Source organism: Carlito syrichta, unplaced genomic scaffold (genome assembly GCF_000164805.1).
Source record: "Carlito syrichta isolate Samal-C Ts95f unplaced genomic scaffold, Tarsius_syrichta-2.0.1 Scaffold311678, whole genome shotgun sequence".
Taxonomy (NCBI): domain Eukaryota; kingdom Metazoa; phylum Chordata; class Mammalia; order Primates; family Tarsiidae; genus Carlito; species Carlito syrichta.
In genome coordinates this window covers 412,558-435,449 of record NW_007255774.1, presented here as the reverse complement: position 1 = coordinate 435,449, position 22,892 = coordinate 412,558, and the positions used below count along the sequence as shown (strand labels likewise).

The 22,892-nt window shown below is 44.8% G+C and overlaps 1 protein-coding gene across 1 annotated transcript; it reads right to left on the bottom strand.

The window, feature by feature from the left end:
• Window positions 1-5,743: 5,743 nt before the first annotated feature.
• Window positions 5,744-21,156, bottom strand: LOC103271472 (acidic mammalian chitinase-like). Its single transcript, XM_008068937.2, has 11 exons — window positions 21,141-21,156; window positions 19,068-19,097; window positions 18,182-18,383; window positions 16,862-16,918; window positions 15,357-15,522; window positions 14,597-14,721; window positions 12,754-12,877; window positions 12,476-12,658; window positions 11,122-11,238; window positions 7,751-7,892; window positions 5,744-5,934 (listed from the first exon to the last, which is right to left on the bottom strand). Exons 1-11 carry the CDS (start codon window positions 21,154-21,156, stop codon window positions 5,744-5,746), a joined length of 1,353 nt encoding a protein of 450 aa, XP_008067128.2.
• Window positions 21,157-22,892: the final 1,736 nt, after the last annotated feature.

Sequence of the window (22,892 nt, the reverse complement as noted above, 5' to 3'; positions counted from 1 at the left end):
TATATATATATATATATATATATACAGAAGAAATTCTATAAACAATCTAGGCATAATAAATTCTTTTCTGGATGCAAGTCTCCAAACATTTTTGGATTTTTCTTCAAATTTTATGTAAGATTTACTTGAGTACCTAGTTCAAATTATAGGCTAAAACAATCAGTCAGGCTACCGTTATAGCCCAGAAATGCATTAAAAACTCCAAAGGCTGGTACATGTAATAAAGTCACAAAAATTAAAGTTTACCATTTAAATTATGTTAATAACTTCGGGCCTTGTAGCTTTTGTACAGAAAGGTAATCAGCCACTGCCTACAATTGTCAAAATATAGACCTGACTTGATTCCTTTTATTGAGCTAGAATCCAGTAATTCCATGCCCACATAATGATCATGCAAGAATTCCAGCCAGTGCCTGCAAACAATGCCATGGCTGAAACAAATCTGGATGCCTCAAGTCAGACAGGGAGAGATTTTTGGATCTCTGGCTAGGCAGGACTGTGCCCATTATCAGCTCTGAAGAAATTACAGAAGATGAACCCTCACCCCTCAGCACCCCAAATGATTATGGGATCGAAAAATCTCTACAGAATAAATAATTGAGGCAGGGTAGCTAGCACAGGCTAGACATAAGTAAATTTCCTATAGGTAGGTTTTAGAAGGCGTTCAAACGTTTCTACTGCAGGCCGAGTGGCAACTATCCCACCCCTTGGCAACTCCAGAGAAAACTCCATCAGATGTAGAACTAGAACAGTACAATCTTTCAATTTGTGGTTTAGCATAATAATCACTAGAAATCCTTTGGAGACATGAGTAAACTAAACATAGGTATTTGGCATTGCGGCTCTCAGGATCCAAGTCCCTAAAATGGAATTTGTTAAACCTTTGAAATTGTTTAACGGTAGGCCTTTTTCCTACACCTCTGAAGGAAAGGGGGGCCACAAACATAAATGCTCATAAGAAAATGTGCTGTCCATTTGGGACAAATTTTAATCACAGTTTATAAGCTTATTTCCCTAGACACATTTTGGACCAGAAGAAACTCAAACATCCCAGGGGAGTAAGTGCTGCTAAAAATTGAAGAAAGGAATGACCCAACCAACAACTGTAAGAAGAAAAGGGACCCTAAGCATGGTCCTGTTCCTATACTAGTCTATAGAATTTAAATACCTACCTTCTCTATCATGATGAAACCCCTCTATGAAGCCTCAAAGGGGGGGTGAACAGAAGCCCCTGCTATGGGAAAAGGCCCAAAAACAGGCCCTTGAATAAAGTAAACAGGCTCCTCACCTTTTGAAATTCTTTATGGGCAGCCACCCCCTCTTGTTAAGGGCATACAGGAAGACTTAAAGGAATTAGAAAGTCTTACCCTAAAACAGCCAATGCAAGCTTCAGGTTCAGTCCTAAATGCCATCCATTGTCAAGTCAGAGAACAATTGTCAATTAGTTTAACTACCGATGCCCATTCTTTTAAGCCAGGTGATATGGTATGGGTAAAAAAAAAAAAAAAAAAAAAAAATGGAATGTATAACCCCTAAAGCCCCTCTGGAGGGGGCCATTTACTGTTCTTTTCAGAAATAAGTTGGCCTTCCAGGACTGGAAGTGCACTGCAGATTCAGCAACACCCCTTAAGCTGACCCTCCAGAAAGTCAAAATTTCTCAAGCCCTGCTCTAGAAGCCTGAGAATACTTCAAGCCCTGCTTCAGTCACACACCGGAGGCTGACTGATCGATGCACAGCAGAAGATTAAGGATTCAGCTTAAGAACTCAGCGGACATTACTGAAAAGTCATTGTTTTGCTTTGTCAACCTTTATATTTGCTAAACTGTTTGTTGTTTTAATTGCTGTAGAGCTAACTTTATTTGCCGTAGAATTAACAGAGTTGTCCCCATTGAGTATGTTAGAAAAGGGTTTCACTAGCATTCCCATTCTTTCTTATAATAGGAAATGTTCTTGTGTTTTTATGTATTTCTGCCTAATTTGGGTGTTTATCGCTTCCCTCACACACCCAGCATGTACGGGTATAGAAACTACCTGGCCAGACGTAAGAATTTTCCATCGTTATTCACCCCAGCCAGGAGTTTGTTCTGGTGGCCAACAAGGCCTGTTTGGTATTGAGCATCTGCTTAGGGAACTAAATTTTCTCAATGTACTGAAGGGCTATTCTGGACATATGGAAAGGTTGCATATGCCCAGCTCCCAGCATTATGGAGAGGCACATGTACCATAGGAATAATCCAGCCAGGATTTTTCCTCCTGCCTAACCCAAGGGGGGATGAACCAGGCATTCCCCTTTATGAAAGCCTCAAAACATGAGATGCTCGATCCCTCGACCAAGTTCCTAACATAGGAGGGACCCAGGTTTGGAGAAATAACAAATGGCCACCCCAGAAAATTATAAATACTTATGGCCCAGCCACATGGGCACAAGATAGGAGTCGGAAATGCCGCACGCCTACATATATTTTTCAAATCACATTATCAGGTTACAAACTGTCTTAGAAATTATAGCTAGTCAAACAGCCATGGCTTTTGAGCTTGCTGCACAGCAACAAGTCAAATGAGCGCAGCTATTTATCAAAACTGCTAAGTTTTGAACTACGCGCTAGCGGAAAAAGAAGTATGTGGTAAATGTAATAGCTCTAACTGTTGTTTGCAAATAGATAATAATGGTAAAGTTATAACTGATATAGCCACCGATGTTAGAAGACTTGCCCATGTTCCGGTGCAAAAATGGCAAGGCATAAAAATCGGCAATTAATTTGAAAACATGTTCTCGGGTCTGGGAGGATTTAAGTATATTATTGGATCTACAGTCCTATTGGTGGGATATGTCTTATCCTCCCTTGCATAGACCCAATAATTATAAACGCCATTTCTAAGTTTGTGGAAACAGTTGTTGAAGGAAAAACTGCAGCCCATATAATGTTAATGCACCAAATTAAGAATAACGATGCTTTAAATCTACAAAAGATCAAGCATCAAGGGGGGAATGATGTGGCAGAAAGGGGGGTTGATGGCAGTTAAAGGTATTTCCTTTTGAAAGGCAAGCTGCAAGCTTTAAAGACCTGCCAGGCGCCAGGCAGGTTTTATTTAAGAAAGGCCAAAGTCAGGCTTGGTGGCCCAGCCTGTAATCCCGTGCCTTGGGAGGCTGAGGTGAGTGGATTGCCTGAGCCCGCGGGTTCAAGACCCGCCTGGGCAACTTCGCAAGACCTCATCTCAACAACAAATCAAAAAATCAGCCGGGCATGGTAGCACATGCCTTTAGTTCTAGCTACTTGGAAGGCTGAGGCGGAAGGATTGCCAGCGCCCAGCAGGCTGCTCCCGGCCACCGCACTCCAGTCTGGGCGACAGAGTGAGACTCCAACTCAAAATTTAAAAAAGCCAACTGGCCAGAGACTGGCCATTTCATGGAAATGCAAAAGAGTAACCAATTCACAGGCTTATCCAAAACCCCTCTTCTGAAGTTGATGGTTTACAACCCTGCAGTTCCTGAAAACCATTTGTTCTTTGAAAACTCTGATTTTGCTGAGTACAACCTTGTAAGATTCCAAAGGAAATATGTAATCACCCAACACGACTCCCTCCCTTACCTAAACAAGGGTATAAGACCCCACTTCTCCCATTCTGGGGGGCTCGCCTGGAAGCACTAGCCCCTTGAGCCTGCTGGGCCGGCCAGCATAATAAAGTGCCACTTCCTATAATAGTCTTGGTGTCACGATCTCTCTGTCTTCCTGCTAAAATATCATGTTTAAGTAAAATGTAAATAATTTGAGAAGATTTTTTATGCACTATTTAATTGTTTCTTAAATATTCGCTGGGACTATCTGACTCTGGTAGCTTTGGGGGAAACCTTTTAATAGCACTTTTAATATCTTCTATGATTATTGTTCTGTTTAGATTTCCTATCTCTTCTTATGTGATATGATTGGTTCATATTTGTTATATCATCTAGATCTTTTAGCACACTTGCATAAAATTTTAGTAGTGTCTGCTTATAATCTGAATCACCTTTGTGTCAGTAGTAATCTCTGTAAAGAAAACAACAATTCCATATTCAGGTAAAGCTGGACTGAATTCTTCTCTACACTAGTAGGGGAGGCAGTACCCTGGAAGTCAGGCAAACCAGAAAGATACAGGCACCCCCTGGCCCAACATAGAAATGGTGAATTGTCATGGCAGAGAAGATGGGCTTGGAATCAGATATTGACTGTCTGCTCTGTCCCTTATTAGAGTGGCCAAGTTACTTCACCTCTCCAAGCTTCAGTTTTCTCATATATAAAATATGGATAATAACACCCTTTCTACACGGTTGTTTTGAAAATTGAACATGTTAACATATGTAAAATGGTATACAGTTATTTACCCATATTGTTATTAAGATGAATGGTTAGAAAATTTCTGGATTTGGTGAGACAACAGGAAGAGTTTTGCTTTTGTTTTTGTTTGTTTTTGAGCAGGAGTCTCACTCTGTTGCCCAGGCTGAAGCATGGTGGCACGCTCACAGTCACTGCAGCCTCAACCTGCTGGGCCCAGGCGATCCTTTCACCTCAGCCTTCCAAGTAGCTGGAACTACAAGTGAATGCCACCATGACCAGCTAATTTTTTTATTTATTGTAGAGACAAGGTCTCACCAAGTTGCCCAGGCTGATCTTGAACCCCTGGGCTCAGGCAATTCTCTCACCTCTGCTTCCTAAAATGCTGAGATTACAGGTGTGAGTCACAATGCCTGACCAGGAAGGATTTTAAAAATTGCTCTTGCAGACTCAGAATGAAGGTATTTAGTTGTGCAAAAGCACTAGAAACTTTTTTTTTCAAGACTGAGAAAATTAGTGTAAACTTGCAATGTTGCAGGAGAAATGGGTATCCAATGATCCTGAAAATGAAGACAGTGGAGTCCAGTGAACTGGCTCATTGTGCAGAGATAAAGTAACTTAAGGAATGTTCACTGCAGTTGCTGTATGTCTAGACATTTTATTATTGTTAGCTGGTTCTCTTGGTAGAAGTTGATGAGCATGTAAAAAGCATAGGAAAGCATTTGCAAAAAAAAGTATTGAGGGATGCTTAGTAATCTGAGCCAATATTAATATGGTTAAGGGTAGGTCAATTATCTCATATCTGCAAATGGACAAGGGCCAGACGTGTCTCAGAAAGACCTCTTGCAAAGTTGGAGAACATGATTGATGAGCTTGGATCTTAAGCCTTCTCACTACACACACACACACACACACACACACACACACACACACTATGTGTGATGATAGATATGCTCATTAACTTGATTGTGATTTGTATATCTAAACCTGAATTGTACCCCACATCTTTAAAATAAACAATTAAAACTAAAAAAAAAACTTGATTGTGGTGATCATTTTATAAGTGGTAAATAACATATACACAATTTTTATTTTTCATTTGAACCTTAATAAAGCTGAAGGAAAAAAAATTCATTGAAAATTTTTGAAGGAAAAGCTGATTCTGCCAAAAATAAGAGTTCAGTTTGAGAAATGATGAGTCAAATAAAAGTAAAGTTATTCTTTTCTTGTGTCCACTGTAAAAAGGCAATTTGTTATCCAAAATGTGCTTTCTAGTTAATGTCCTGCATGGAAATGACTTTCTAAACTACAATAGCAAAAGAAAGGGAATCCTGCAAAGGTTGGCAGAGCAGTGACATGTTTCATGTGTTTATTTCAAGTTGAAACAAACTCCAAGAGGCTTCATGGGCTTTCAGCCCATCCTTTCCCTTCAAGGCCAGTTGCAGCACTTGCAGCTTGGGTCAAACACGAGGCCCTCGGCACACCTTTTGGCTACAGTGTTGCCATTAGCACACTCGAAAAACCTGGACGGATCATCAGGGTCCCCATAGATCCCATCAGCTTTGCCTTCACAGAATGTACTGGGCGGGGTGGGCTTGGGGGGCTCCGGAGTGATGCAGCCTACACACAAAACAGCGCAAGCAGCATTAGTGACAGTCCACGCAAACGTTGAGGAAACATCTACAGATATGAGATCAGAAGAGTCCTCTCTTCTTTATCAATTCAAACCACATCAGATTTTAGGTAGGACGACCCTCTACACCAAAAATTAGGGCAGAGTTGCTCATTACCACAGTATCATTTGTTCAAATAGTAGGGAATGTCAGTTTTACTTCTTTCACTAGCTAGACTGGAAAAAAATATATAGGGAGTCTTGCAAATATTTGGTATTTAGTTGCTTTGCAGAGTTAGACAATAGCTGTTTCTTGACTGGCAAAAGGAATTACTCTCAAGTTCACCATAGTGAGCCAGCAATTTTGTATTAACACACTGCAAGCTCTCAGATTAGATAGTATTTAAAAGCAGTGGAAAGATGAGTTGTCTTGAGTTTCACTCAGTCTGCTGACTCTCATGTAATATCATGGAAACTAACTATGTAAACATCATGCAAACTACTATGTCTGGGTAAAATGGTCCAAGAGCCCTGCTTACTCTAAATAGGATGACCATCCATCTTAATTTGCTGTGAACTGTACAGGGTTACACTCTTCACTCGAAATTGCCCTGAGCTGGTGTGAAATGATGTACAATGTATCCATGCTTGTCCCTGTCCCAGTCCCTGGCACCATTGCAGATGGGACTGCTAGGAAAATTTTTTGTTCTAATGTTTGGTCTTTGACCCAAATTCCTAACACAGAGCTCCTAAATCCCTTGAATTTCTAGGGTGGTGGAGGTGTCTTTTGTCTAATAAGGTGACTCTCGATGGGCTCCTGAATGGCGACCAGAAAGACCAAGCCATGATTAGAAAGACCAAGCCATGATTAGAAGCTTGGTGACCAGAAAGGTGACCAGAAAGACCAAGCCATGATTAGAAAGACCAAGCCATGATTAGAAGCTTGGTGACCAGAAAGGTGACCAGAAAGACCAAGCCATGATTAGAAGCTTGGAACTTTTAGCCCCACCCTACCCCCATTCCTTGGAAAGGGAAGAGAAACTGGAAATGGAGTTAACAACCTATCATGCCTACATGATGAAGCTTCCATAAAACCCCCTGAACATTGGGCCTCAGAGTTTCCAGGTTGCTGAACAGAGGCATGTGCCAGGAGGGTAGCAGACCCCAGCTTCATGGGGACAGAAGCTCCTGCACTGTCCCTTCCAGACCTCACTTTATGTATCTCTTCATCAGACTCTTCATCTACGTCATTTATCTATTAACAACAAATAGAGAAATGTAAGGGTTTCCCTGAGTTCTGTGAGCTGCTCTAGAAATTAATCAAACCCAAGGATTTATAACCGGTTGGTTAAAAGTTCAGGTCACAAGCATAGGTTGTGACTAGCATCTGAAGTGGGTGAGGGGAGGCAGTTTTGTGGGACTGAGCCCTCACCTATAGGATCTGATCCTACCTCCAAGTTAGATGAAAAGTGTCAGAATCAGAACTGAATTGAATAAAAAGACATCCAGCTGGTGTCCACTGGAGAATCTGTGAGAGAACTGCTTGGTGTGCGAGGGAAAAAACTCACACATCTGGTATCAGAAGTGTCGAGTGACTGTGTAAGAGAAGAAGGTAGGAAAAATAGTTTGGTTTTCCCTAGATCTTACTGTTTGAAATACATGAGAAGGTCACCATAGCTAGAAAAAAAAATTTCTCTCCTGGAAATGAATTAAAATTCCCAGAGCAGAAAGTATGCCCTGTGCCTCTGCCTTTTTTGGAAATCAATGAGTAACACTCATGTGCAGTTTCTTTGGCTCAAGGTTTACAGATATATCCCTAGTTACCTGGCGTCTGCAGCCCCAGCAGAGACTTGAGTCTGGAGATGAGAGGATATGATCCTTCACTGCAGAAGTTGCCCAGGAAGTCATCCAAGTCAAGGGCCCAGACCATGGCACCGCCAAACCCATTGGCTTTCAGAAATGTCACCTATAATGTAAGTGTCATCTATCAATCCAGTACTAAGTCTTTTAAAACACCACAGAATTATTGAAAACATAATGCAATATGACCAGTTTCTAAAAAAAAACAAAGAAAAGGTTATACTACTATAAAACAACTCTTCATCGTTACATGTTGGTCATAGTCTTTTTGGACATGCCATCACGGTTTACTTGGTCACCATCACAGCATCCAGACCACCTGTATCCTGTTTGTGGTCTTTGTTTTCACTTTGCATCAGAAATAAACAGTTCTCGTATTTCTACTTAATCTTCAAACTGACCATTTTTAATGATTGAAAATATCCTTTTGTGTTTGTTTGTTTGTTTGTTTTAATTTGTTTGAGTCAGAGTCTCACTTTGCCTCCCAGGCTGGAGTGCAGTGCCACGTTCATGGCTACTGCAGCCTTGACCTACTAGGTGCAGGCAATCCTTCTGCCTCAGCCTCTTGAGTTGCTGGGATTACAGGCATGTGCCATGATGCCTGGTTTGTTTTTTTTTTAATTGTAGAGATAAGGTCTTACCAAGTTGCCCAGGCTGGTCTCAAACCCCAGGGCTCAGGCAATCTTCTTACCTCTGCCTCCCAGAGTGCTGGGATTACAGGCATGAGCCACTGCACCCAGCTGTGTTTATTAATTATAGTTTGATGCACCATTTTCTCATTGTTTTTATATTTTGTGACCATAAGCAAGACTCTGATAAATACCTTAATATATAAATGCCTTGATCATATAGCTTTTTCAATAAATGCCCCAAGAGTTGGAATTGGAGGCTACAGGGAATGCATATGTCTATCATTCCTGTTACATGCAGCCTGCCATGCTGTTTTCCAAAGGGGAAGCTAACCCAACCCATGAAAGGGGCTATTAGAATGCTAAGAGTCCTTAGAAACTGGAACTCTGAATGGTGTGGGCACTATTCAGACCTATAATCCAAATCCTAGTATACCATTTACTAAATATTTGTCCTTGGAAAGTAAATCAATCTCACTTACCAAAAATTTCCTTATTAGAAAATAGAAATCGTAATACATACTTTATATATGGCAACTGTTATTTGTTGGGAACACTCTCATCATGTATTCATCATGTAATCCAGTCCTTAGCTTGTTATAAGAATTAAATGGATGCAGGTTCAAATATTCGGTGTATGTGCTTAGCTGAGGAGCCAATGGAGCTAAGCTACCATCTCTGGGATTATGCAAGGTCTCTAAGTCAGAATCCAGCCCAGGCGGAACGATATGGCAGCGCGGTGGAGCCAGTGGGTCTCGGATAGCCAGTCCCCTGCCGTCCCCATGGTGGGGCGCCACCTGCTGCACATTGGGACCAGGTCCAGTGTAGAGAGCCCCTCGTCCTGAGACACAGGGCATGCCTGGAAAGGTGGCCGCCCGCTAGTCCATCAAGCACCACGTGTTTATGGGGAAGCCGGTGCTAAACCATTTGTAGACGACCTGCTTCTGGGCCGGGGTTTTGAACATAGCAGAGCAGCTCCCTTCCTTCAATCTATTGAAAGTCAGCCCTCAACACAAGGGTTTGAATATTTTTTTTTTTTTTGAGTTGGAGTCTCACTCTGTCACCCAGACTAGAGTACAGTAGCCTCTCCTGGCCACCGCAGCCTCGACCTGCTGGGCTCTGGAGATCTTTCCACCTCAGCCTTCCAAGTAGCTGGAACTACAGGCTCATGCTACCACGCCCGGCTGATTTTTGATTTATTGTAGAGATGAGGTCTCGCTGCCCAGGCAGGTCTCAAACCCGCGGGCTTAGGCAATCCACTCACCTCAGCCTCCCAAAGGTGGGTGATTACAGGCTGAACCACCAAGCCCGGCTTGAATAATTTGTTATACTTTTTTTTTTATTAAAAAAAAAAAGAATTGGCCGGGCATGGTGGCTCAAGCCTGTAATCCCAGCCCTTTGGGAGGCCAAGGTGAGGGGGTTGCCTGAATCCACAGGGTTCGAGAACAGCCTGGGCAACTTGGTGAGACCTCATCTCTACAATAGATCAAAAAATTAGCCGGGCGTGGTAGTGTGCACCTGTAGTTCCGGCTACTTGGAAGGCTGAGGCAGAATGATTGCCGGAGACCAGCAGGTCGACAATGAAGTGGCCTGAGCATGTCACTGCACTACAGCCTGGGTAACAGAGTGAGACACCAACTCAAAAAAAAAAAAATTAAATGGAATATTTTAAAACAAGTGGCACATTGCAGGTAATCAAAAACAAGTTTCTTTCTCTTTTCATAGAATAAAAATGGACTTTTGTCGTAGCTCCCAGGAAGAACTTTCTAAGCAAATACAGCTTAGTCTTCAGATACTCCTACAGGGTACTAGTAGCCTCTAACAAGCACGCAGATATGGGCTCCAAGGCCTGGACTTCACAGGCAAGCATGTCTACAGGCTCCATCAGGTTCCCTTTGGTTACCAGTGAATAATTGTCAAGGTTCTGAGACACTGTGGCTACCTACTCCACCATGCTTAAGTTAGTGGTAACATGACTAACTTGGTTAGTCCTAACTTCTCACCCTTCAAAGTCTATGCCAGCAACGTCATAGAGTCTTCTATGACCTCCAATGCAAAGGTTTAGAATTTCTGTTACCCCAATCAGCAGTGCAAGAAGTAATATTCCTCTTCCTGGACAGCTATGATTTTATCCCTTCTGTTAAGAACAAAGAACACTCAGCACTTTCCTCCTGTTGTCCCAGGTTAGTCACATTTTCCTTTGTCTTGTCTTTGCTTCCTCTTCCCTAAACATGTCAGAGGAGGAAGGACAGAGGTGGAAAGACGGGGCTAGACAAGGAATAAGACGTGGAAGGGTTGGTCAGAGCTGGTGAAGAACGAAGAAATTTTCCAAAGAGGTTTTTTTCTCTGCCTCAGGCCCTGGATTTGACTACAAAGAGCCAGAAGTGTGTGAGCTTATGTGTAAAGGTCTTTTGGGTATAAGTATATGTGGTTGTTTGTGAACATGTCTAAGAAGGTACATGTCAGTATGTGCACACTAATATATATTTCATAGAAAATGTAGCTCAGAAATTTTACAGAGCAAGAAATTGGGAACTCAAAAAGAGGGATTATTGACTTAAAATCACACCGTGAGTATGTAACAAAGCTCTGACTATAACTAGCATTTCCTGGTCTCTCATATGGGGCTCTTCCTTCTTAAATAGTGAATTTTGCAAGGATAGAGAAAATGTAACATAATCCGAAAGTCCACCGACTGAAACTTACCTTGTGCTCATAGCTTTCAGTATTGTCAAAGCCAACCCACTCACTTCCTTTGTAGGCATAGGGGACCTTCTGGTCTTCAATCCATGAGGTGGTAGCTTCAGGCAAGAATGTGCAGATCTAATCAGAGAAACCCAAGTAGCAAAATCCTGAACATGGGTTGGCTAAGACTCAGATGTTCATAGAAAACGTGAATATTGTCCTTAAACTCACATGCCAGCAATTTTATTGTTGTAAAAAGTATAGTTCTTTGTGTTTTTGCTTCCTCCATAGTTTTTGCAGAAATTATGTTTTATTTAACTATCACTTTCAGTGCCCAGCACACTGCTTGACATATACAGGTGCCCAGTAACTTATCTTGGAAGTAGCTTAAGTATTATAGAGAGCTCACAAGAGCCTCTATTTCCCCCAAACAGTTTTTATGCTTAAATTTAAAAAGAAGCCAACAACACTATCTGTTAATAATATTATATTAATATTATTAACATAACATTAATGCTGTAACATTATTACAACCAATTAGAAAACTTTGCATTTTGACTTAAGGTTTTTTGTTTGTTCGTTTGTTTTTGAGTTGGAGTCTCACTCTGCCGCCCAGGCTGGACACACACAATCCTTCCACCTCAGCCTTCCAAGTAGTCAGAACTCCACGCATACACTACCACACCTGGCTAATTTTTTCACTTTTATGGCAGAGACGAGGTCTCACCAAGTTGCTTGGGCTGGTCTCAAACCCCTGGGCTCAGGAAATCCTCTCGCCTCGGCCTCCCAAAGTGCTGGGATTACAGGCTTGAGCCACTGTGCCAGCCCACTCCTCATTCTTAAAAGAAGGTTGGCTGGGCATGGTGGTTCATTCCTCTAATCCCAGCACTTTCAAAGGCCAAGTCCAGAAGATTGCTTGAGCCCAGGCGTTCGAAACCAGGCTCGGCAACAAAGCAAGATCTCATCTCCACCAAAAAATTAGCTAGATGTGGGGGTTGCATGAATGCCTGCAGTCCCAGCTACTCAGGAGGCTGAGGCACAAGGATTGCCTAAGCTCAGGAGGTCAAGGCTGCAGTGAGTTGGGAACACACCACTGTCCTCCAGCCTGGGCAACACAGTGAGATTGCAACTAGGAAGAGGAGGGAGGGGAAGGGGAAGAGGAAGATGAAGGGGAAGAAGGTGAAGAAGAAGAGGAAGAGGAGGAGAAGGAAGAGGAAGAAGAAGAAAGAAGACCGGGAGGAGGAGGTAGAGAAGAAGAGGATCCCAAGATGATTTATCCCTCCCTGGGGAATGCGTTTCATCTCCATTTAGGGAAGAGGAGGAGACAGGGGCATTCTGAGGCAACAGTAAACTCGTCACCTCCCCGGAGGGTTACCTCATAGTAGGCCCAGAAGCCAGCCTCCCGGGTGTAGGTCCCAATGGACCCTGGTCCTGAGATGGGGGCTCCCACAGACACATCTGAAGAAGTAAGGCGCATGGTCCGTCCGTACGTGGGGAACCCCATGATGAGCTTCTCAGCAGGAACCCCATTGTCTCGCCAGTATTTCATGGCAAATTCCTGGGGGGACATGCGGCTGAAGGCGCCAAGCCAGGTCCTCTCCACCCTTCTCCCCAAGTCGTCTTCCCCGGCCTACCCTCTGGCTCCTGCCTTACAGTGTTGAAGTAGACAAAGTCCCCGTGGTCAGCGGAACCCTGGTGCAGTGGACTGTTGTGTCCGGTGACGGTGTCCCACCCTCCATGAAAGTCGTAGGTCATCACACTGATGAAGTCCAAGAGCCTGGGAGGAAAATGACAGAGGAAGGGTGAACAGCAGCTGGGGCTGTTCTCGTCGTGACGTCTGTGCCTGCGGCAGAGACATGTCTTAGGGACCCTGGGGACTATTGAAGTAGCAGCAGGGTGGGTTTTCATTTTGGCTTCCGCAGTCAGACTCTACAGCATCCTAGAAATCAGGAAGAGGATGCTGGAATGGGTATAGAGGCCTGTGTTTCCCTATTCCCTTCCATCCCACATCCTACCTCTAGTTTTCTCTCTTTTCAGTATAGATCTGTCAAAGATATCATGTGAAAAGGGTTAAGAAGCTTGCTAGCAAAGCTTAAAAATCACTGGTTTGATGCAAGTTCCTACCAGTGGATTAAAGACATTCATTCAGCCTTTGCTGGAATTTTTTAAAATTTTTTTGAGTTGGGATCTCACTCTGCCACCCAGGATGATCATGACTTAGCACAGCCTCAGCTTCCTGGGCTCAGGTGATCCTTCTGCCTCAGTCTCCTGAGTAGCTGGGACTACAGGCATGCACCACCATGCCTGGCTTTTTGTTTTTTGTGGGTTTTTTTGGTAGAGACAAGATCTTGCTATGTTGTCCAGGCTGATCTCAAACTCCTAGGCTCAAGCAATCTTCTCGCCTTGGCCTCCCAAAGTGCTGGGATTACCAGGCGTGAGCCACCATGCCTGGCCTCAAACCAACAGCTTAATTAGGCATTTGATACCATTGTAATGTGACTCTCAATCTAACAGCTGACCTTAGAAAGTTATTTGTTTCATTGATCTGCAAACTGATTCTCTCTAATCTCTCCCTGTTGGCACTAGCTAATTTTTCAAAACCAAAAAAATACAAGTCTACACACACAACACACACACACACACACACACACACACACACACACACACACACACAGGCTACCCCCAACCCACTTTGTTTGTTTGTTTGAAAAGCACTTTGACTATTAACTTAGATCTCAGACAGACAATTCACTGAATTTCTTCTAGAAAAACAACTTCACTATTTTCAAAAATCTCTACTGCAGCCCTATTCCCAGGCCTATTCTAAATATGCTCCCTTGAGCTGTGGGTGATGACGCCGAGTGACCTCAGAGGCTCCATTGGTTTCTCACAAAGCAGAGAGCTCAGGCTGACGTAGTAGTTATTGCTGGAGTCCTGGGGAAAACACCCTGGGCCCAGAATCTTTTCACTCCTCCAGGTCTAGTGGGAGGCTGTATCCTCTAAAGACTTCGCAGGAGAACAATCCTGGGAAAATACCAGCTGGGGTAGTAACACACCCAGCTTGCTCCATAATTGTTTGGGTAAGAACCTACAGCAGGCTTGGTTGCACACAGCATCAAGAACTGTCTCTAACCCTCCTCTTTTCTCACGTGGTATGGCATTCCTTCAGTGAGAGTGACGATCCTTCCTCTCCCTACTGAACTGACACAGTAGCTGGGCCCACACACATGCATGCAACCCCACTGGAGAGCTTCATGCAACACAGAGCACACACAGCACCCTCTAGGTCCTCAGCAGGAGACAAGAGTGGTCAGCCTATGACAGATGCTAGTCAAGAGCCTTGAGGAATGGGGTGAGGAGGCTACAAACATCAGGCAAAGATGTGCACACTACGTAAGTTTAGTCTGACTGAAACCCCAAGGGTGTCATGAGTTTAAAGCCTGCCCTGGATTGAGACACTCTCTGTAGGCCTGTGGCTATTGCTTCCTAGACTCACGCTCCAATCTTGGCAATTTCATAACCGGCATCAATGGTTCCTTTGCCTGCAGAAACGGCTGCTGAGATCAGCAAGCGGGGGCGGCCTGTGGCCTGGGCCTCAGCTTCAAAAGCTGCTAACATTTCCTGCAGCAAAAGATAGGACATCGTTGGTGATTACAATTAGTAATGATTGTAGGATAAATACAGTGTTCATAAATGATCCAAATTTTAATTTGAAAACATAGTAATATTTGAAGGGGAAAAAATCCCCACTGTGGACTGGAATACATCTGTGAACCATGTGTGAGCTAATGCTTGAGACATAAATCGTCTGGAACATTTTCCTCTACTTCCTCACTGAAGCTGTGTCTTATAAAGAGAAAAAGTCTTAAAGAGGGCTTACTAGAAACCCAGACCTCACCTGCACACAATTTACTCATGTGTCAGATTCTCACATGTAACTCTAAAATAAGTTAATAAAGATACAAAAAGTTAAAAAAAAGAAAAAAGTGTTAGAGATCACAGACACTTTCTAATTGTTATTTGGGGCTAATTACCCTTTATGATTTGATATAAAATATAGACTTTAGTTGAGTGTTATGAATATGAAATGTATTCCCACAAGCATCGTGTCTAAATCAGTATCTGGAACATTGTAAATGTTCAATAGTTACTGATTCCTCCCCTCCTTTTTTCCTCTCCTTTGGACATGGAAGGCAGTCAAGAGGGAGGGACCCCCGAAGCTCCTGAGCTATGCGAATGCACCTGCAGGTTCTTACCTCAACGAGGATGGTAAAGCGTTGCTTGTCCTCAGGTGGACTGCCCCGGGACCCTGGGTACTCAAAGTCGAGGTCAATGCCATCAAACCCATACAGCCGGAGATAGTCAATCACCGAATCAATGAAAATCTTCCGGTTGCCAGCTGTGGCCACCATCGTGGTGAATCTGGATAAGAAGTGGTCCTTAGTGGCATCAAAATACTATGACTTTTGTCCTCTTCCTTCTTTCTCTCCTATGGACTTGGCTTAACCCAGGCTCCAAGAAATAACAGAGGAGCTGTCACTAGCACTTGCAATCCTTTCCTTAGGAATCCACCTTCATCTCCAGCAGCTACTCCTGGAGTTCTGATATCATAAAAATCCTTCCAACCAGAGACACTGGACACTGCCAAAGGAGGGATTGAGGGAGGGGGGATAAGAGACATAAATCCACCCATTTTGAGCAGTCAACAAAGCTAGACCAAGCTCTGGGTACTTGCAGATAAAACCTCTTATTTGAGGACTTTTGTTGCATTCAGTTAACAGCTACGTTCTGTGTCCTTTCTTAAACTCCCAGATCCCTTCAGAAAGAGCATCCTCAAACAGTGGGAAAGGAAAACATTTTCACTCACAAAGTATGCTTTGCAACAACTCTTCCCTCCCTCTTTCTCTTTTCCCATCTTTGGGATATGGTTTCGCAGCTACTTGAAGACTCAGAGTTCCCCAAATACTCCTTTACGGCTTCTTTGTCTCAGCTCACCCAGTTCCCTTCCCTTAAGTATCCTTCCAGTTCTTCTCTGACAAACTTCTTATTAACTGCTCTTTTAAAATGTGACCGGCTTCTGCCCTTCTCCCAAGCAGAATTTACCATTGCTTTCACATCATCTTCTCATTGCCCGTACTCCATGATGACACTTACTCACAGCAGCATTCAGTTGGGTGCATAGATGTTTGTCTCTCCATTAGACAGAAAGCTTTCCAGGACTCTTTTATGCATCTTTTTTCTCCTACGGTATCTAAAAGTGTGCCTGGCTTTATGCTACTCAATAAAGATCTAATATCCTTGAGGTACCTCCTCTTCCATGGTGCTTTCATTTTAGCAGAACTTTGATCTATATCCTCAGTACCCACGATAGTACTTATACATGCTCAATAAATACCTGTTGATTTTAGCACTACAAATAAACATCATGCTTATTCTATGTATAGGTCATGTGGCAAATTCCTTTCATAGCTTAACCAACCCCTCATACTTGTTCTCTTCTTCTAGGTCTCTGCCTTCGCTTATTCTATGACCCTATGAGGAAAAATTCTGGGTTCCAGCCAGCCTCAATTTTAAGGAAAGTAAATCTCTGATTTCCCAACTCTGGCTCTTTTTATTTTCTGGAAAGTCTCCTGCCAGTGCACCTCTGGGACCTTTCACATCACCTTCACTCACCTTTCCTTCCACTCTCAAACTAGCCTCAGCTTCATCCTTCTGACACCAGCCCCTCATCCAATTCCCCACGGAAAAAAGAAGTTCTTACTTCTGGGTGCCGAAGTTCCATCCGCCAATTGCCAGGAGTGTAACCAGGTTTTCGTTACTAAAGAGAAAGAACACAGAGACGACAAGGTGAAGTCCACTGTAGCCAAACATGAAGAAATACTCAATGAAGTCAAAGTGGTCCTCTCTCAGGTTCTAGCATCAAAAGAACAGAACAATAACCCCCAGGAACTCTCCTCTCGGGATCCTCTTCCTGCCCTTCCATGGATCAATTCCATGCTAACCATTCAGACCAGAACACCCACACTTGAGTGCTCAGGCTAGCAAGTCACCCAGTCCTTCCTAAGCAGATGGCAAGAGGCTGGATTACGAGGAAGAGACTCCTTCCCTTACAGTCACAGATGTGCACCAGATCTTATAGACAACTTGGCTCTCTAACTGGAGGCTCGCTCATGGAAAGAATGGTGAACATTCAGCCAGAGATACCGTGAGACTCCAGAAGTTGTCCCCTCCACCACCATCACCCATAATTGTCCACTGCATCACCTGTTTGAAATTTTAAAAAATAGGTGATCTTATTTTACCTTCTTTATTTATCCCTTTTTTTTTTTAAATAAGAATTTTCCTCAAGACGGGAGGGTTGACTCCTCCCATCCTGATCTCAGCAGGAAGGCAATTCTCTGATAAAGTTCCTTTTATTTGAGGCTAATTGCAGTCAGTCTTTTTAAATCTGTCTGGCAGTTCTGGACATTTCCTTGCTTGTCCAGCTAAATAGCCTCAGGGGGGATACACAGGCCAGAGCACTACAGGGACATTTCCGTACTTTAAAAGTAAGAGTAGATAAGCCGGGCATGGTGGCTCACACCTGTCATCCTAGCACTTTGGGAGGCACAGGCTAACGGATTGCCTGAGTCCAGGGATTCGAGACCAGCCTGGACAACTTGGCAAGACCTCGTCTCTATAATAAACCAAAAAATTAGTCAGACATAGTGGGCGTGTGCCTGTGGTCCCAGCTACTTGGAAGGCTGAGGTGGAAGGATCGCCTGAGCCCAGCAGGTCGAGGCTGCGGTGGCTATGAGCATGCCACTGCAGCCTGGACGGCAGAGTGTTTCCAACTCAAAAAAAAAAAAAAAGATAGATAAAGTGGAAGAGAAGATTAGAGCAACAAAGCCAGTTATCAATGCAGATAAGAATTACTGCTAAGAAAAAGGAAGCCATTTTTATTTTGTCAAGATGGCTTGAGACTTTCATTCCTTCCGTCCATATTGTCTACTTTAGCCCTGAGTGGGGAGATTTGGGGTTTGATTCCCCCCCGAACATCTGTCCTTTGACTCCCCCAGATGTCCCAGGACTTGATACTTACTGCTGCTTGAGAGCCTGGAACCGGGGGTAGAGGACATCGTCATTCCACTCGTAGGGTGCGATCTTGTTGTTGGTCATGGTGGCGAAGGCATAGATGAGATGTGTGCACAGGCACGGGTCCACGTTCTCTGGCATGTACTTGGCAGGGTCTGGGCGGTACTGGGACCAATTGGTAAAGTAACACACGAGCTTCGTGGCTGCACCTGGTTGGGAAGAAGAGGGGCAGGAAGTTGGAGGCCTTGAGACTTGGTATCTAAGGCCCTGGGGGCTCCTCCACAGGATCCTAGGGAAGGGACAGCAGAGACACTCTGGGAATTTCCGTTCTCTCTCCAGATGTGGGATGTGAGGAAGGCAACGAAGGGATTTGACTGGTGAGGTAAGGCTACAAGCTGAACTCCCCACCTCAAGGGCCTGGGAAATGGAGCAAAAGCAAATACAGGATAACAGGATAAGAAGGGGGTCATTTCCCCTGAAGATTTCTAATTTCTGTGGCATTAATGATTGGTTCCCCACCCCCAACCTACTAGCATATTCTTACTGACCAGGAAGGCAAAGGAAGGTGTCTCTCTCTCTCTCTCTCTCTCCTCTCTCTGTCTCTCCCCTTTCTTCCCTCCTCCTCCTCTGTCTCTCTCCCCCTCTTCCTCTCTTCTTCTCTCTCCCTCTGTCTCTCTCCCCCTCTTCCTCTCTTCTTCTCTCTCCCTCTGTCTCTCTCCCTCCCCCCTTCTCTCTCTCCTTCGCTCCCTCTCTCTCTGTTTAGGTTTTTTCTTTTACAATAATTTTGAAAGCCCTGTAGGAAGTAGAGACTCCAGTTTTCTCCGGTTTTCAAGGATCTACATCTGCTGATGGTGGAAGCACCTTTCTCAGAAACAAAGACTCGTGATGCTTACCAAGCTGCAGCTGCAGCAACACAGCCACACCTGTAAGAAACAAAAAACGAAAACCAGACAACAAATTCGTGACACAACTCGGAGCTTCCCCAGGATCTCCAGTCCTGTTGCACGGCGAGTTGGCCACCCACGAGCAGTCAGCTCCTGACCGGTCCTGCCCAGGCTCTCTTCTTCATCACTTGTGCTTCAAGCACCCTTGGAGAGGAGGGGTGTCTGAGAGCACGTGCCAGGTGGGTTCCCCACCACCTAGTAAGTGGTAAACCACGAAGAGATGGGTTTGGGAGCAGATATTGCTATACTTGAAACTTGGCTTTTCAACTTCCAGCTGCAGGTGCACATCACGCCTCTTTTGCCTCAATTTGCTTATTGACAAAAATGGGAGAATAAAACCATCAAAACTGTATTGTAAGGACTAGATGAGATCGCTGGAATGGCAGTACTTAACATGCAGTCAGAACTGGAATAAGTGTATGGTCATCAATCCACTGGCCTACCCATCTGGAGTAGAGACCAAGGCTCCCATTGACCAGATTATCACTTTTTGTCAATTCAAAACCAAGGTCTGACTTATCTTCTCTGTCTTAAATCACTGAATGGTCAGTAAGGACAACAGCTGAACAGCTCTGCATACTCACTGAGACTCAGAATACCGCAGAGTCTGCTGGAACAGCCGCGCACACCCTAGGGAGCTCAGCATCCTCTGACCAGGCACCACAAATCCCCAAGGTCTTGAGGATTAGAGCAGTGTCTGGTCATGGACCTGAGCCTTGGGGGAAGCACTAGTTCTTCCTCTACAGAAGGTGGCACCGGGCAGGATATGGGTGATGAGAGAGACGACAGATGAAGGAGAGAAGACCCAGAGAGGGAGGAGGGGCTGGTTGGCCAGGCCCAAGACTTAAATCAGAAGTTGCAGGATCAGTGTCTGGCTTAGATGCCCTGTGTTCAGGAGGCCATTGCCCAGGGCCTGCTTGGGCCCTGGCTCTGAGTGGGGCACTCGGACAAGTGAATTTACTACCTTGAACCCAGCCTTTTATTCAAAGATGGAGTAACACTGTGACGTTGGTTGCCTCTGGGATTTCATGCCATCAAATTGGACAATGAATGCTAAAAGACAATGAAAGGCTAACCAGGAGTCAAACACTGTCTGATAATATCTAGATTTGCCAGTTGAAAAAAAAAAATCCCACTGCCTGTCTCATAGTAGTTTTTTGTTTGTTTTGGTTTGTTTGCTTTTTTTTTAGTCAGGGTCTCACTCTGTTGCCCAGGCTCGTCAGGTGATCTTCCTGCCTCAGTCTCCTAAGTAGCTAGGACCACAGGCACATGCCACCACACCTGGCTTATTTTTTATGTTGTTGGAGAGACGAGGTCTTACTAAGTTTCCCAGGCTGGTCTCAAATTCTTGGGCTCACACAATGCTCCTGCCTCAGCCTCCCAAAGTGCTGGGACTACAGGCATGGGCCACCGCTCTTGGTGCATAGTAGATTCTTAGTAAATACTCATTGATGGAATGAATGGCATCTTTGGAATAGAACTAGGAGTGCCACCTGATCTAGACCCCCCCAATCTCATTCCAGCAGCACCTTCTCTGGGGGAGGGTTGTATGCCCCACTCCTCATGTGCATCCTCCCTGTACTTAGGCACTAAGTGGTGTACATCATTGACAGGATGAAAGAGAGAAGGGAGGGAAGAGGGGAAGCACAGAATGCGTTGGGGCATGAGCATTTCACCCAGGAGCCAGCGAGGAGCAGGAAATGCCTGACTGGCTGGGACACACCCCCTCTAAGTCTTGGAAACGCAGTCATTTGTTGCTTTGACACTTGCTATTAATCCCTAGAAGATGTCACTCATCTCATTCTGAACCCTGAGCACCTGCAAGAGAGAAAGGAAGCCAGCAGCTGACCAAGAAGGGCTTCATGGGGGTGGTATGTTCCAGAACAGAGATGGCTTGAAAAAACACAGGGCCTTTGTGTACTGAAGCTGAGTGCTAGATCCCAGCTCCCTGGTCCCTGCTGGAGAGCTCGCCCTGGGTCGAGAGGCAAGGAGGGGAAAGGGAACTGGGTCTGTGTGACTTACCAGCCCAAAGCAGCATCCTCCCCATCCCTGCTGTGGTCCCGGCACAAAGGACTAGGACCCTGGGCTCTCTCTATATAAGGTCTCAGCCAGGAGGAGTCTGGTCATCACTGTGAAAGTAGAACAGCTGCAGAAGGCACGTGCCAGAAATCCAGCCCCAGGGCCTGCTTCCAGCTCCACAGCTGTCCCATTCCCAAGGTCCCTGGGCAGCCTCTCCTTCTGTCAGAGCCCCTCACCTGCTGTGGCCACATTCAGAGGACTCATTAAACATCAGATCTTCTCAAGAAGAGACTATTCTTCCAAGTATGTCTTTGACAGGGAGAGGGAGAAGGAAGAGGCCTTGGCCAAACATTCCATCAGGGCTGGACACAGTGGTTCACACCTGAAATCCCAGCACTTTGGGAGGCTGAGGTAGGAGGGCTGCCAGAGCCCAGGAGTTTGAGACCAGCCTGGGCCACATGGTGAGAACGCGTCTCTACAACAAATCGAACAGAATTAGTCAGACATGGTGGCACATGCCTGCAGTCCCAGCTGCTTGGAAGGCTGAGGCAGAAGGATCCGCTGAGCCCAGCAGGTCAAGGCTGTAGTGGCCATGATTGTGCTGCTGCACTTCAGCCTGGGTGACAGTGAGACTCTGGCTCAAAAAAAAATCAGGCCTGTGGGGAACAGTTTGTGAGGTTCCTGGTGACTCATGGAGAGTGGAGAAGAGAGTCAGAGTGGAACTAAGGAAGGAGGAAGGAGAGAGCTGGCTACTTTGGGTTGGCTCTAAATCCTGGGTTTAGGGGTCAAATGAGAAGGGACGCTTTAATTCCATTTGGGTTTCCCAGCCATGCCCACAAGCCTCAGAAAATGGCCGAGGTTCTAGAGCAGACGGTCCACCAAAGATAAAGAATATGCAGCCAGCTGGAGCTGTGTCTTTTAGGAGTCTTGTGAGGAAGATACCAGGTGTGAGAACACGAAGGGCCCGGCTGAGGGCTACTGGACAGCAGAGACGCCCAGACTGCAGAGCTCTTTCTCCGAGATCTGATCTAAAGTCATATGGATGCCCTTGATTAGAGAATAAGTCTAGACTTTTGGCAATGCCCTGTCCATCTGATCCCACTCTGCCTTGGCAACCTCACTCTGTGCCATTTCCTTCAGGCCCTGTGCACTCCAGCTGGTGCAATCCCACATGCTCGCTCCAGCCTCTGTGCTTTTTCTTTTGCTGTTCTTATACATGAGCTGCCCTTTCTTACTACTCTATCCAATAAGCTCCTACCCATGCTTCAAGGCCCGCACCTACCAGGATTTCCTCTGTGGTATCTTCCTCTTTCTTGCCACCTTCAGGCAGAGTTCATTGTCAGAGTTTTTCCCTCACTCGTGCTATCATTCATTTTGGTGGAAATGACAGACATTGGCTAAGCACGTATCATCAGCAAGGCATCTAAGATCTGGGGATTTGAGGAGAAATCTCACAGTCTCTTTCTTCCAGGAGATACTAGCCTAGCTAGGAAGACAAAGCTGCAAATGAATAAAATACAAGGGTCTGTGCAGTGCACTATGGGAGGTGCGAAGGAGGGAGTCATTGCCTCTTCACAGGGGTGGGCAGGAGGGTGGGCAGAGAGAAGGGGGAGAGATGTCAGGGAAGATTTCATTTACACAAACTGAGATTCAGTTAATATTTCATGAGTCAGTGGATGATGTCTAAGCAGGGAGGATGCCGTGGGAAATATTTAAGTTGATGGAAAAGTGTAGAACCTGTTTTATAACCCAGAT

What these genes read in the sequence shown, in the direction of transcription:
- LOC103271472 (XM_008068937.2), bottom strand. An exon ending in GTTGCTGCAGCTGCAGCTTG is followed by an intron (nt 18,384 to 19,067) that starts GTAAGCATCACG and finishes CTTCCCAACCAG; the next exon opens with GTGCAGCCACGAAGCTCGTG. An exon ending in GAAATTGCCAAGATTGGAGC is followed by an intron (nt 12,878 to 14,596) that starts GTGAGTCTAGGA and finishes TTTTCCTCCCAG; the next exon opens with GCTCTTGGACTTCATCAGTG.